The sequence below is a fragment of the Candida oxycetoniae genome (genome assembly GCF_023343755.2).
Source record: "Candida oxycetoniae strain CBS 10844 chromosome Unknown scaffold49, whole genome shotgun sequence".
Lineage (NCBI taxonomy): Eukaryota > Fungi > Ascomycota > Pichiomycetes > Serinales > Debaryomycetaceae > Lodderomyces > Lodderomyces oxycetoniae.
Window position 1 is genome coordinate 78,992 of NW_026055486.1, and position 13,596 is coordinate 92,587.

Sequence of the window (13,596 nt, forward strand, 5' to 3'; positions counted from 1 at the left end):
TCTGCTCGATAGTGTCGCTCGATAGTGGAGCAACATTCGGTAGCTTGTTACAACACTATCTCGCTCTGCTCGATGGTGTCACTCGATAGTGTCGCTCGATAGTATCGAGCAGTTAGTTTTATCATCCATCTCACTTACGTGCCACCCAGCACCGTTATCAAAACGGTATATGTTTAGTTTCCTATTACAAGACGATTGCATAATGATCAAGAGAAAGTAACATTAATAAATAACACTTTGTCGATAACCGAGGAACAAGTTTATTGTACCAATATTGATTAGAGTAAACTCACTCTAAAAAAAAAAAAAGTAGGAGCATGCATGTATTATTGCAAAGGGATCCCCATCCTCTACATTGGAAAACTCTTTTCTCATAATTTACTTTTATCCTTGGTCCAATTATGTCCATGGATTCCCCTAACCATTATATTCATTACAACGTAATCTTTTCCTTCAACGGCACCTTCAAATTTGTTACCCAAGTATATATCTTCCACAAGATGAAAACCGAATTTTTCATAAATGGGTAAATTTTTAATCGAAGAACTTTCCAAATAAGTCAAATTTCCTTGGTTCTTATCTATGTAGTTTTCAAACATAAAATCAAACAACTTTCTCAAATTGCCTTTCCCCCTGGCATCAGGAGTAGACCCTACATAAACCAATGTGTAAACACCTTTACCTTTGAATCTCAAATCACCATTAATAATCCGTTCACAAGAATCGTGCAATAACGGCAACATACCATAAAATACCTTCTTTCTTCCCTCGGGCCCAAACATATTCCAAACTTTACCATAGCCGGCCTCCATTAAATTGTTAAAGGAGTTCAAGCCTTGCTCTTCACTCTCGGGATGCGACCAAATACTAATAGTCTCAAACCCGGAAGGTGTTTCCCCCTGACCAAAAACAAGCCCCTTGGCAATATGTTGCTGTATATATGCTTCGTATAAATACAACTCGCAAAGTTTTCGCTCGCGCCAATCTTGAATATGAACCGTTAGGAAATTAGATAACGCATCTCTCTCAAATGCTTGTAACAAAGTCTCTGCCGCTTTGGAAACATCCTTGGCAGTTAACCGACGAACCTCTGGCTTATACCACGTACTTTGAAACAGCGGTGGTGGTACTCCTGCCATTGCGAAACCTCTTTATCTACTCTACTCTTACTTTCTTCACTAGTATAATCTCTATCAACCAATTGATAAAATTACCTTGTCTTTATCAGCTGATTCGAGAACAAGAAAGCCGCATAGAAGTGCAAGCCGCATTTGCGTCTCTTTTAGGAAGTTCAAATCTACAAATACGATGGAATTGCAAGTTGGTGTATTTTGCTTTGCGCTTGTGTCAAGTTAGGTTTCACTAGGCTCTTGTCTTTTGACATCAGAAAGGATGATATGTTCATTACTACCGCGTCCTCGTAATGCGGCATACGTTTCTCCCGAAACAATCCTCGTTGCGATCGATAACTCTGCTTCTACTGCCATGTCTATGTCTACTCTGGCACAAGATAAAATCCTTACAGTTTCATCAAGGACAGAAACAGAGCATGGTACATACGACTCGACGATTCCATTAAAGCAAAAGTTTCCTAATTTGATCCATCACTTTCCTCGGCCTGCGCCTAATGAAGAGGTTATCGCAAGTACAAAGCTAGTTTTCGAAAAACTCCTAAATGCTAAACTTGGTGTTGTTGAACAAGGTCAAAAAAATAAGGACTCAAGGTTACCTTTGCACGAGGATCCAATGTTACCTCCAAGACAAAAGCTTGAAAAGAATCGACCCGAAAGAAGAGAAACCTTGCCGGAACCAATCCTTAAGCCATTATCGCAAAATCTGAACAAACTAACCAAAGAAGAAAAAGAAAAGTGGAATATTCCATCAGCAATATCCAACTGGAAGAATAATCTTGGTTTTACAATTGGACTAGAAAAACGTATGATGGGGAAAAAAAGAGGTTATGACGAAGATGAGATTAATTTGGAGAAATTCGGTGCATTGAGCCAAGCATTAAATCAAGCAGAGGTTAAGGCAAGAGAAGATATCCAAAAGAGAAATGAAATAAGATTTGAGCGGGAAAGGTTGGAACAAAGAGAAAGAGAGAAGAGAATAAATGAAATCGCTTCAAGGAGTAAACGAAGACGTTACTAAAAGATATAATATATACATTAAAAAAGCGAGTCGTACAACATTAATAAGGCATAATTTACAGATTGTCATTGTCATTGTCATTGTCATTGTCATTGTCTTTTCTATATTCTCCTTTCTCTCTTATTTTCTTTTGCTTCTCTTCAATTTGTCTCCTCCTTCGTATAAAGACTTGTTGAACAAGTCTAAAGCACGAGAGTTGACCCATTCAATAACTCTATTAATTTGATTTTCTTTCTTTTGTTCTTTCAATTTAACGTCAAGTTCTCGCAACATTGTATTTATATCATCCACATTTCCATATTTCACAACACTACCTACGGTATTCATCACTTTGTTTCTCTTTCTGGTTCGTGAGACTCGTCTGATTAAACTAACATCACTTGAATCGTCACCTTCGCGATCTGGAGTATCCGCTTTCCTATTCTTTTCTTCTTTAATTCCTCGTTCAATTTCTTTTAACCTTGTTTTCAATTTGGATATATCATCAAGAATAACTTGTTTTTCTGGTGACGCGATACTTATAAACAAAGCTCGTTTTCTTGCTTCCATACTCGATATCATTGCTTCTTTAACTGTAGTTATTTCTTTACGTAGAGCAGATTCTCGTTTGCCCCATGGATTTAACCAAGATAATAGTTTGGCAACATCTTCGGGATCATCATAAAACCTCCATGAATCTCCATCCAATATGGGGTCTCTATACTCTTCAATAAATTTGCGTTGTATTGGGGATATTTTTGATAACGGCACTAACAATGAACCTTCATGATCCACTATCGGCTCATCATCATTATCATCATCAATTTTGTGTATATTATTTTCAGTGAATTTTAACCCAATGGTTTCAGCTGCTTTTCTGAAAGTAGATGAAAGTGTGGAAAAATCCATTTGTTTAGTTTTGGTTTTCCCCGTGGCATCCTTATCTTTCTCCTTCTCCTTCTCTTTTTCTTTCTCTTTTTCTTTCTCTTTGTATTCTTCTTTTTCTTTGTTCTTTTCTTCCTCTTCTTCCTCTTCTTCCCCCTTTTTCTCTGCCTCCTCCTCTCCTTCTCCCTTCTCCTCTTCCAGGGTCTTTACATTCACATCGGTCATTGATTCTACAAGTTTTCTGATTTGTTCAACTTCACATTTGAAATTAGCAATTATATCGCTGTTACTTGGACCTTGTACCCATAATCTACCCATAAGGTATGTTTCATCGCGTATATCATCATCTGCTGCAGCATCGCTACTATCCTGCGACTCAATCTCTTCTTCCTTTTTATCGTTATCGTTATCATCTTCATCTTCGTCACCATTAGAACCGATAGCATGTAATGTTGGTAATCCATTATTCTCGAACCACCAATACCTATTATATAAACGATCTTTGCCTAATAGTTTTACTCTTTGACAATCCAATTCATTCAATTTTTGTTCAATCAATTTTTTATTCTCCTTGATTTCATTAATCTTGAGTAATGCTTGCTTTCGCAGATTACATTTTTCTAGAAATTCAGGATGCGTTTGAGCATATTCTGATTCTCTTTCAGACATTTCAACTGATTGAAAATTCAACTGATTTTTGCTTGACGGTGGTAGTGGTAGTGATGAATGAGATGATGGTGGTGGCGGCGGCGGCAGAGGCGGCGTCGGTGGTTGTGTTCCATTTGTTTCTGTTTCTTCTAAAGATACTTTGGTTTTGATTTCTTCAGATTCTGGTGCTACTGGTGATGGTAGTGGTGGTAACTCTTTTGAGATGAAATCTTGAGCATCCTTGACTATTTCCATATTTGTTTTGTACTCTTTTATATTTTCCAATCTAGTTCTCCGAAGTGAAGTTTGATTCTCAAGACTCTCTTCTATGTAGTTTCTCACTAGAGGGCTTGATATAAGCAAATCCGTCAATATACACAATGCATGTAGTTTCAAATCGATATCCAAATTTTCATAGAAATTGTTTTGTATAGCTGCAGGAGTCACGGATGAACCTTTGGGAGCTAGTACTTTAAAAATCTCTTGAATAATTGTTTTATATTTTGGTAAACTTTCCACTAATGATAGTACACCAATTAGGATACATTGCCAGTTTCCATCTTTAAAATTTCTCCTTCTCAATCGATCATGCCATGAAATACCTTTATAATTGAGTGCCGCATACGCAGAGTGGGATATATCCTCTTGATTAGAATTTGGCTTTCCATTTTCTTCAACCTCTTCAACCTCGTCAGAATCTTCATCATCTTCCACTTCGTCAACCTCGTCAATTCCTTCCACCTCATCAACCTCTTTGATTTTATTTTTGCCATTTTCTTTCACCCCATTTTTGTTGGTAAGATTCTTTTGTTTGTGTTTTTTACACTCGTTGGTTTCCTCCTCCTTCTCGTCGTCTTCCTCTTTTTCCTCCTCCTCTTTTAGTCCTTCTCCTTCTCCTTCTCCTTCTCCTTCTCCTTCTCCCTCCTCTCCTTCTCCTTCTCCTTCTCCTTCTCCTTCCTCTCCTTCCTCTCCTTCCTCTCCTTCCTCTCCTTCCTCTCCTTCCTCTTTCTCTTTCTCTTCCACCTCTATCCTAACGGGTACCTTTATATTCAATCCGTATATTTCATCATTCGATTCCGCCTCCCTTAACTCCTTTTGCGACGGTATTTCATTTGAAACTATTTTACATAATAGAGCACAATAAATCTCATCAACCATATGAGAGCCATAATGCAGCAAATCCAAATTCAAAGCAGTAATAAAATCATCAAATGTAAATGTATCGATATTCAATACATTATGATATACATTCATGAAAACCCAGACTTGAAGTGCTTCCAGTACTGCCATTACAGGAACCAATACTGTCTTTGTTTTTCCTTCTTCGCTATCATCATTAGCGTCTTCTTCCACCTCTTCCACCTCTTCTTCTTCTTCTTCCACTTTTTGTTTCTTTTTTCCTTCTTCTTCTTCTTCTTCTTCTTCTTCTTCTTCTTCATTTTCTATCTTGTCTTCTACTATTTCTTTTGAAACTAACAATTTTTTAGCTGTTGGTTTTAGATTCTGTATATCAAACTTTATAAATAAATCCTCAGCTATGCTTTTCTTTGTTGGCTGAAACAGCGACCACACAATTGACAGTGATTTACTTTTTTGTTCTTCTTCTTCTTCAATTTCTCGTTGTAGCGACTCTGGAATATAATGAGTTGGAAATTTCTTACGAAATGGTATGATTGGATTAGTATCATGCAGAGGAGATGATGCAGATGCAGAGGTGGCAGTAGTAGTAGCAGTAGTAGTAGTAGCAGCAGTAGCAGCAGTAGCATTATTGTTAGCAGCACCACTAGCAGTTTCTTCTCCTCCTCTTTTCAGTTCCTCTTTAACAATCCTTCTCTTTTTAGCCTCACTACTAGATTTGGTTTTTGCATCAACTTGAGATTCAATTTTCCTCTTTTTTTGTTGGATAAAAGTTTGTTCTCCCGTTGGAGTGGATTCCATGTATTGTCGGAGATCTTCCGGATATACTGTTGGTATTCCATATTGTTTAGCATAAACTGTCTTTACTACCCATGGCGCTCCTACTTTATGAGACCTAGACATTGTGAGTTTGATGAATGTTTTGATTAGCCATTTTGTAAACTGGTTTCGATCTCTAGATATCGCGTCGCCGGTAACTATAGCTTGATGTTTATCGCTTGATCTCACCACCAAATACTTTGTTGGTTGATCATGACCATATTGCACTTTTTCTCGAATAATTCCCTTCAGTTTACCTGAAGAAGAAGAAGAAGAAGAAGAAGAAGAAGAAGAAGAAGAAGAAGAAGTTGTTGTTGTTGTTGTTGTTGATGATGATGATGAAGAATCTTTGCCGTCTAGTCCTTTTAGAAAAACCGTTTCTCCGGGAAAGTAGTCATTTTTAAATGTTTGATAAACATTATCTACTAGTTGATCTGATCTTGAAACTCGATTGAATTGTAGATATCGAAGAATATGTTCACGTAGGTTTTCTGGGAAATTCTTATCGACTTCTTTTCTTTCGTTTTCTTCGCTTTCTAGAGCCTGGAAATAAGTCAAGCACGAATTACCGGTGATTTCACAGACAAATTTCCTTTTGTTGTAAAAATCAAGCCGGGCAAGGTACTCGGCATAGGTTAAAAACCACTCTTTTGTTTTTGGGATAACCCAGACCTCGGTATTTGGGTCTTTTGGGATTTCGGGCGGCGGCACAAACGGTACCTGTTTTCTCTTGTACAACACCATCTCACCCACCAGCTTAGATATACCCCGATACTTGAGTTAACAATAAAAAAAGATGGTTGTAAAAAAAATCAAAAGATTAAAAAAAAAACAAAAAAAAAAAACAAAAAAAAAAATTTTGTTGCAAAAAAAAAAAAATAGCAAAGGGAAGAAAAGAAGGGGAAAGACGTGGGTGATTTAAATATGCCTAATTGGTGAGTAAGAGTATATTATGATTCTTGAAAATGTATCCGTACCAATTTATAGACACCAAAAATGGGTGTACATCTAATTGAGGTATATCTCCACCAGCTTGTATCCCTGATTGAATTAATGAGATTATTGAGTGTTTAAATAGAAGAAAAAAGTATATCAACACTTTATATTAAGAGAGGAGAAAAAGAAAAGGAAATCAATATTGGTAACCACAAGAGAAAAGAAAAAGTGTTGTAAAAAGAAAAAGTGTTGTAAAAGAAAGTGTTGTAAAAAAGTGTTGTAAAAAGTGTTGTAAAAAAGTGTTGTAAAAAGTGTTGTAAAATATGCTGTAAAAAGTGTTGTATAATGTGGTGTAAAAAGTGTTGTATAATGTGCTGTAAAAAGTGTAAAGAGTCTAAAGAGTCTAAAGAGTCTAAAGAGTCTAAAGAGTCTAGAGTGTAGAGTGTTGTAGGTTTTTTTATTGACTCAGGTGAGTATTGTAAAGGTTGAGTTTTTGCATTGTATATGAGAAGGTCCGTTTCTGGAAACAGCGGGCCAATCGCGCTTGGAAAAAAATAATATACTATAAGAGATGCAGTTGAAGAAAAAAGATTTTCTCTTCCCCACCTGTAGAGAATAGGTGTAGTCGAAAAGGGGTGAAAGGGGGTGTTGCAAATAAAGAATTGTTGACACTATCGAGCAAAGCGAGATAGTGGAGTAGCACTGACTATACAGTTGACACTCTCGAGCGAAGCGAGATAGTGGAGTAGCACTGACTATACAGTTGACGCTATCTCGCTTCGCTCGAGAGTGGGCTAGCACTGACTATACAGTTGACGCTATCTCGCTTCGCTCGAGAGTGGGCTAGCACTGACTATACAATTAACACTATCTCGCTTCGCTCTATAGTGGAGTAGCACTGACTATACAGTTATCACTATCTCGCTCTGCTCGATAGTGTAGACCAAAAAAGTAAAAGCTTAAAATAAAGAGAGCTTTTCCAGTAACTGGATAAAGACTGATATCCAGAATTGCATTCAGTGCATCTAGTAACTTCCCTAGTAGTTGCAGCGATTGCATTGAGTAATACCTCTTTCCCCTCACTATCTCGCTTTGCTCGGTAGTATTAACTGTATAGTCAGTGCTACTCCACTATCTCGCTTTGCTCGGTAGTGTTAACTGTATAGTCAGTGCTACTCCACTATCTCGCTTTGCTCGATAGTGTCAACTGTATAGTCAGTGCTACTCCACTATCTCGCTTTGCTCGATAGTGTCAACTGTATAGTCAGTGCTACTCCACTATCTCGCTTTGCTCGATAGTGTCAACTGTATAGTCAGTGCTACTCCACTATCTCGCTTTGCTCGATAGTGAAACAAACCATAAAATAAAATGCATAAAAATCAGACTATATATCAATATACATAAGGTACAAGTCTAAATAGTATCTACATATTAATTAATCCCTTTACATGCACCCTTTTTTACATATATTCTTCCTTTATTTCAACCCCACTCTGGTCTCTATATAAAAAGTAAACTTTACCTTTTATCTCCAACTCCATAACAAACATTGTAAACAAAAGGAAGAAAGCTTAAAAAAACTTTTCTGACTCCTTGACTCCTTGACCTCTTAGCTACTTGACTCCCTGTTTCCCCCTTAAAGATTATTGTTTCATTCTTGGCTAGTGATTTGAAAGGTCACTTGCGATTATTAAAAAAGTTACATCTATTTCAAAACACTGGTTTCTCATCTCCACTTGAAAAATGGTGGGTTTTTTTTCTTTTTCTTCTATCCAGAGTGGAGATGGGAAACGAGAGGGGAGGGGATGTATCGATGGGAAACGAGAGGGGAGGGAAACACAAGATGTGTCTATGGAGATCAAGAAAAAGGTACGAAAATAAACGTTAAATGTAAAATAAAATAAATCAATTGCAGTAGATTTAATGCAACAACTTTTATAAACCATGAACCCATGGACTCATGGGATCAAGTAAATTGGTGTATGACTGTAGTTTTATTAATAAAAGTTTATCTGTGAGTTGAATTAAACTGAGCTAACTGAGCCAACTGAGCTGTGCTAAACAAAGGTGTCCTAAACTGAGCGTTTCCTAGCTAATAGAACTGAATGGGTTTCATTAAAAAATCATCAAAAATATAAGATACTCTTGCAATCTTACTCTCATATATCCCACTTAATATCAACTTTGTCAATAATGTCTAATATCTCATTTGCCAAAAGATCATCAACGTTCCTCAATTCATCGCAAAATGTTAGAGACTGATCTCGTTCAATAGTTTGAAGTTTTTCATTTATAGAATCCAGAGTCACCGTTGAATCGGTTGAACTAATTGAACTATTCTTTGAATGTGTTGATGTCGAGTTTTTGCAATTGAAATTATTTATGTCAGGTAATGGCGGAATTATTGCTTCTTCGTATATACAAAAAGTTTCCTCAACTGGAGAAAACACGGCCGATAATGGCGTTAGATTACCGCCAAATTGGAATTCCGGCAAAATCGTGCGAGGTTCTGTGTTCCTTCTAGGTTTAGTTTGTTGATTTAGTGTCATTTGGCTGTTGCTAGTATTGTTATGGTAGTGGCTATTGTGATGCGGATGGTTCAAGTGGGTTTGCTGATGGTACAGGAGACCCAGTTTACTTAAAGGAAGCGATAACGAGCGTGACCTTCGTAAGGAAGCAAAGGGCTTTGTTGGTAATTGATGGTCAAAATGTGAAGAGTCTTGTAGCAAAGGTGAACTCGAAGTGGATTTACTCTGGTTTAATAATACCGGTGTCAATGATTTATTATTTGATGAAAAGTCATTCTTTCTTGATTTTAATTTCGATATGAATTTCTGTTTCAGGTTATGAGGGTTGCAATGTTCCTGGTTCATTATGACTAGCCACAGGTCCATTCTCTCTCTCTCTCTCTTTCTATCTCTAAGAAAAGGGAAACTTATTTTTTTTTAAAGGAATACGACTACAAGAAAATGAATATAAATTTATATACATCTATCAACCGCCCACTCTATTCACAGCTCTCTGTCTCTCAAACTCTCTCTCTCTTTATCATTCTACCTCTCTTACTCCTTCATCTTACCTCTCGCTATCATTATCTCCCACAATAATAAGCTTAAACAAGATTTAAAACTTACTTTTTTTTTGTTTTTTTTGTTTTTTTTTTTGTTTTGTTAGTGAAATCTACTACATCGGTTCAACCCTTATTCGAAAATTATTTTGATCATCAGGTAAGGTTTGGATTAAAAAATTCATTAGAAAGTAGGACAAAGGTAAAAATCCACACAAGACATTATTTATAAAAGAGTATTGTGTATTTGTTTACCATCACCCCAGTTCCAAAAATACAAGAAATCTTAAATAAGGGTCGATAAAACTCAAAAGATACTAGACCGTAAACTACTACCAACCACGAGAGTGATGTTTTATAAAACCATAAACTACCAACCATGGTGAGTGGTGTTTTATTAAACCATAAACTGCTAATCATGAGAGATGTTTTACCAAATCATAAACTACTAACCATGAGAGTGATGTTTTATTAAACCGTAAACTACAAACCATGAGAGTAAAGTTTTACTCTCCTGATGACTCTAATATAGCTACTTAACTACCAAAACCATCTTTTACATTAGAATCTTTTTTTTTTTTTTTGCAATTTCTACCCGCTTACATATACTCCAGGTTTTTTTTTCTTCCCCTTTCCAGCTTCCCCTTCTTTCCCCCTCTTTGTCTTCTTCAATCCCGTAAGCATATTTGGTTTTTACGCTCATTTGTTCCATAAACTTGTTAATTTTGAAGCTCTTTTCCTCAATTGGATCTAGCCCTAGTCTTACAATTTTGCAGTCTTGTTGCAATTTGTAGTGCTTTATTATTGGTTTGTGTTTTCTCATAGAACAATAGAAAATAATGTCATTACATTCTTTAGTTAAAGAAGGAGTTTTAAAAAAAATTCTATATAGATAAAATAGACAATACAGGTTAATGACAGACCTGAATCAAATAAGTCTACATTAACACGGGCTTGGCCTAATAATTAAAAAAAAAAAAAAAAAAAAAAGAAAAAGAAAAAAAAAAAAAAAAAAAAAAAAAAAAAAAAAAAACAATGAGTATTTCAACTGATTGAGAAAGTCGTTGAAGAATATATTAATAATAAGCTCCATATTGAGGTATCTTTGTCCTTTTGAAGAGCCCGCGCCCGTTTTGCCTGCATTGCCTGCTTTGTCTCTGCGGACCCCATTTTCTTTATTTTCGTAGTAGGAGAGAACTAAGAGAAAAAAAAAAGAAAAAAGACTTGTTATCCATATGCCATTAAATAAAAGTCTAAGAACAACGTTACTAACATTAACCTGGCTTCCGGTGCTTTACACTTTCACCAACCATGGTTACCAGCCATATCAAATTAAAGGACTGTCAATGACGCCGGCTTTCAACCCGGGAACATCGTCTACTACGAGAGATATAGTATTAGTACAGAAATTCGACATTAAATCGAGAAACGACTCTATTGCAAAAGGTGATATTATAATGTTTAGATCGCCCCTTGATCCAGAAAAACTACTAACAAAAAGAGTTATTGGCGTAAATGGAGATCATGTCCATCCAAGGTCTCCACGATATCCCAAGCTGGAAGTGAAAATACCACGAAACCATCTTTGGGTCGAAGGTGATAACAGTTTCCATTCTGTTGATTCGAACGAGTTTGGACCTATTAGTAAAGGGCTAGTTGTGGGGAAAGTAGTAATGGTGCTATGGCCTCCTAGTCGTTTGGGCCAGGATTTGACGAGGTCAATATAAATTGTTGTATAGAGAAAACAGATTAATAAATGAATCAAAGAGTATGGCGAGTTAGCTAGAGGTTTTTTTTTTTCCTTCTCTTTTTCTTAATCATAACATCATGTATTTCTATTACAATATTAAATTTTTAATGAGCTTGCATAACCTCCATTATTAACACGTATACAGCTCCTGAGTATATATATATATACATATATCTCTCTCTTTCCTTCTCGTTCTCTCTCCACTACTCTATCAGGACCACATCCTTTTTTTCCTACTTATCTACCCTTTCTTGATTCAACAATGTGCAAGATAAGGACTGGGACGAAAGCTGTAGCAGCCATTAAGATAGCCATGAGACTGTAAGCCATTGTGAATCCCATTGTAGCAAACATAACTGGAAGGAAAAATGTGGCAACAAAAGCTAATATCTGTCTAACGAAGGAAATGAACAAAATAATATCACTTGCCATGACTGGGTTGACAGTGATACAGTAGGAAATCAATGGTGCAGTGATAATCTGTAAACCAAAAGCACAAATTGCCAAACCTACTAATGGGGTAATGTTATATTCGACAATTGCATCTATCTGGTAACCGAAAACAATGATACCAATAACAGAAGTTGCGAAACCTGGGTAAGTAACCCAAAGTCTAAAGGAGTTACCTTTATTGTTTCTTGCTCCATAAGCTTGAAATTTATCTGACGCATAACCACCAACTTCACCAATAATAGTACCAATCAACAAACCAAGGAACTGCAAACCTAAAGCTTGTGGACCCATACCGAATTTAACATACATAACTTCGGGAATTTCAACATTTGTAGCGATATTGTCAAAGGCGAAACAAACAGCATAAGCCAAAGTAGCAGCAAAGATTCTCCAGTGACCAAAATAGGTGAATGGGTTGACAATGGTTTTTAGGTCAAGCTTGAATTCTGGAATAATAGCTTTAAAACTAACCAATTGTTTGAATCTATTTGTTTCGTTCCTGGATAAGTCATTATAGTTGAATAAAGTTTCTTTACCAAACAAAAGGTATGCAACAACTTGAAAGGCATTGATAGCAAGAAAGACAAAGAAAACAACACGAACAGGCTCACGCTCAGCAACAAAACCCATAAACAAAGCACCAGCCATGGTACCCAAGTTGACAGCTATAGACCAGACACCGCTCATAACACCTCTTTGATGACTAAAAGTTAATTCATTAACAACGGCACCACCAACGGCCAAACCTGGGGAAATAAAAACAGCTTGTAAACTTCTCATGGCCATCATCACACCATAGCTGTTACTATAAGCACCTCCCAAGTTGAAGAAACAAGCACCCAATGCGGAAACGATCATCAATTGTCTCTTTCCGTATTTCTGCATAAATGGCACCCAAAACAACGGGAAAACACCAATCAATAAAATTTGAACACCGACCAAATAACTTGCCGTAGCAGTAGTGATACCAAATTGAGCGGATAAAACACCTAGCGTTGGAACTAAACCAGAAGCACAAAAAGTTGACACAAACGCATGGAAAGAAATCATTCCCACTTGCGTATATTTCGTTACTTTTGACCAATTCAATGGATCATCATCATTCATTGATGGGATAGGATCCAATTCATAAGTTCCATGTTTGGCAATCAAATATTGTTTGTGTTCTTCAGTTAACTCTGATGTACTTTTCTCTACCTCATTAGTTGGGATACGCTCAACTACAGAAGTAGTCAAATTCTTTTCATGGTCAGTATGTGAAGTTGAAGAAGTTGGCGAGACCATCTTAACTATTGATTGTAATTGTTGAAGTCAAATATAATTCAGATCACTTGTAAAAAAAAAAGAAAAAGAAGAAGAAAAAGTATACAAATGCCCGTATATTTGTAGTTCAAGCTTCTATAACCCGGAGAAGGTATATGGTTGATGATGAAGAAAAAAAGGTGGGGTAACGAAGAGAAGTGATGAAAAAAAACCCACAGCTAGCACATCGATGACTTTGGTATAAGCTCTTCAGGTTCTTTCACTTTTCAAATACTATTTCTTTTTCCTTTCTACTCCAAAACTAAACACAAAGGAGGGGCAGAGAGAAAGATAAGTTGATTTGTATATTATCTAGCTTGGTGAAAAAATAGTAAAACAAAAAATTTTTCTTCTTTTTGGAAAAAAAAATCTACCGAATGGAAATTGAATAAAGTAGATACAAGACTGTAATCCCTCCTCCCCCCCCCCCAAAAAAAAAAAAAAAAAAAAAAAAATAAAAAAAAACAA

The 13,596-nt window shown here is 36.3% G+C and overlaps 6 protein-coding genes across 6 annotated transcripts; 2 read left to right on the forward strand and 4 right to left on the reverse strand. All coding sequences in view use genetic code 12, as the record gives it.

Annotated features, from left to right (window-relative positions):
- Nucleotides 1–371: 371 nt before the first annotated feature.
- On the reverse strand, nt 372–1,139 carry KGF56_004735 (uncharacterized protein; the record flags this gene model as incomplete). Its single annotated transcript, XM_049326204.1, has 1 exon — nt 372–1,139. The coding sequence occupies one exon, from the start codon at nt 1,137–1,139 to the stop codon at nt 372–374; it is 768 nt and encodes a 255-aa protein (XP_049178243.1).
- Nucleotides 1,140–1,392: 253 nt separating this feature from the next.
- Nucleotides 1,393–2,151, forward strand: PRP45 (mRNA splicing protein; the record flags this gene model as incomplete). Its single annotated transcript, XM_049326205.1, has 1 exon — nt 1,393–2,151. The coding sequence occupies one exon, from the start codon at nt 1,393–1,395 to the stop codon at nt 2,149–2,151; it is 759 nt and encodes a 252-aa protein (XP_049178244.1).
- A 120-nt stretch (nt 2,152–2,271) lies between these two features.
- KGF56_004737 (uncharacterized protein) lies at nt 2,272–6,363 on the reverse strand (the record flags this gene model as incomplete). The annotated part of the gene is made up of 1 exon (XM_049326206.1): nt 2,272–6,363. One exon carries the CDS (start codon nt 6,361–6,363, stop codon nt 2,272–2,274), a length of 4,092 nt encoding a protein of 1,363 aa, XP_049178245.1.
- Nucleotides 6,364–8,715: 2,352 nt separating this feature from the next.
- On the reverse strand, nt 8,716–9,105 carry KGF56_004738 (uncharacterized protein; the record flags this gene model as incomplete). Its single annotated transcript, XM_049326207.1, has 1 exon — nt 8,716–9,105. One exon carries the CDS (start codon nt 9,103–9,105, stop codon nt 8,716–8,718), a length of 390 nt encoding a protein of 129 aa, XP_049178246.1.
- A 1,753-nt stretch (nt 9,106–10,858) lies between these two features.
- On the forward strand, nt 10,859–11,350 carry IMP2 (endopeptidase catalytic subunit; the record flags this gene model as incomplete). The annotated part of the gene is made up of 1 exon (XM_049326208.1): nt 10,859–11,350. One exon carries the CDS (start codon nt 10,859–10,861, stop codon nt 11,348–11,350), a length of 492 nt encoding a protein of 163 aa, XP_049178247.1.
- Nucleotides 11,351–11,610: 260 nt separating this feature from the next.
- KGF56_004740 (uncharacterized protein) lies at nt 11,611–13,110 on the reverse strand (the record flags this gene model as incomplete). The annotated part of the gene is made up of 1 exon (XM_049326209.1): nt 11,611–13,110. The coding sequence occupies one exon, from the start codon at nt 13,108–13,110 to the stop codon at nt 11,611–11,613; it is 1,500 nt and encodes a 499-aa protein (XP_049178248.1).
- Nucleotides 13,111–13,596: the final 486 nt, after the last annotated feature.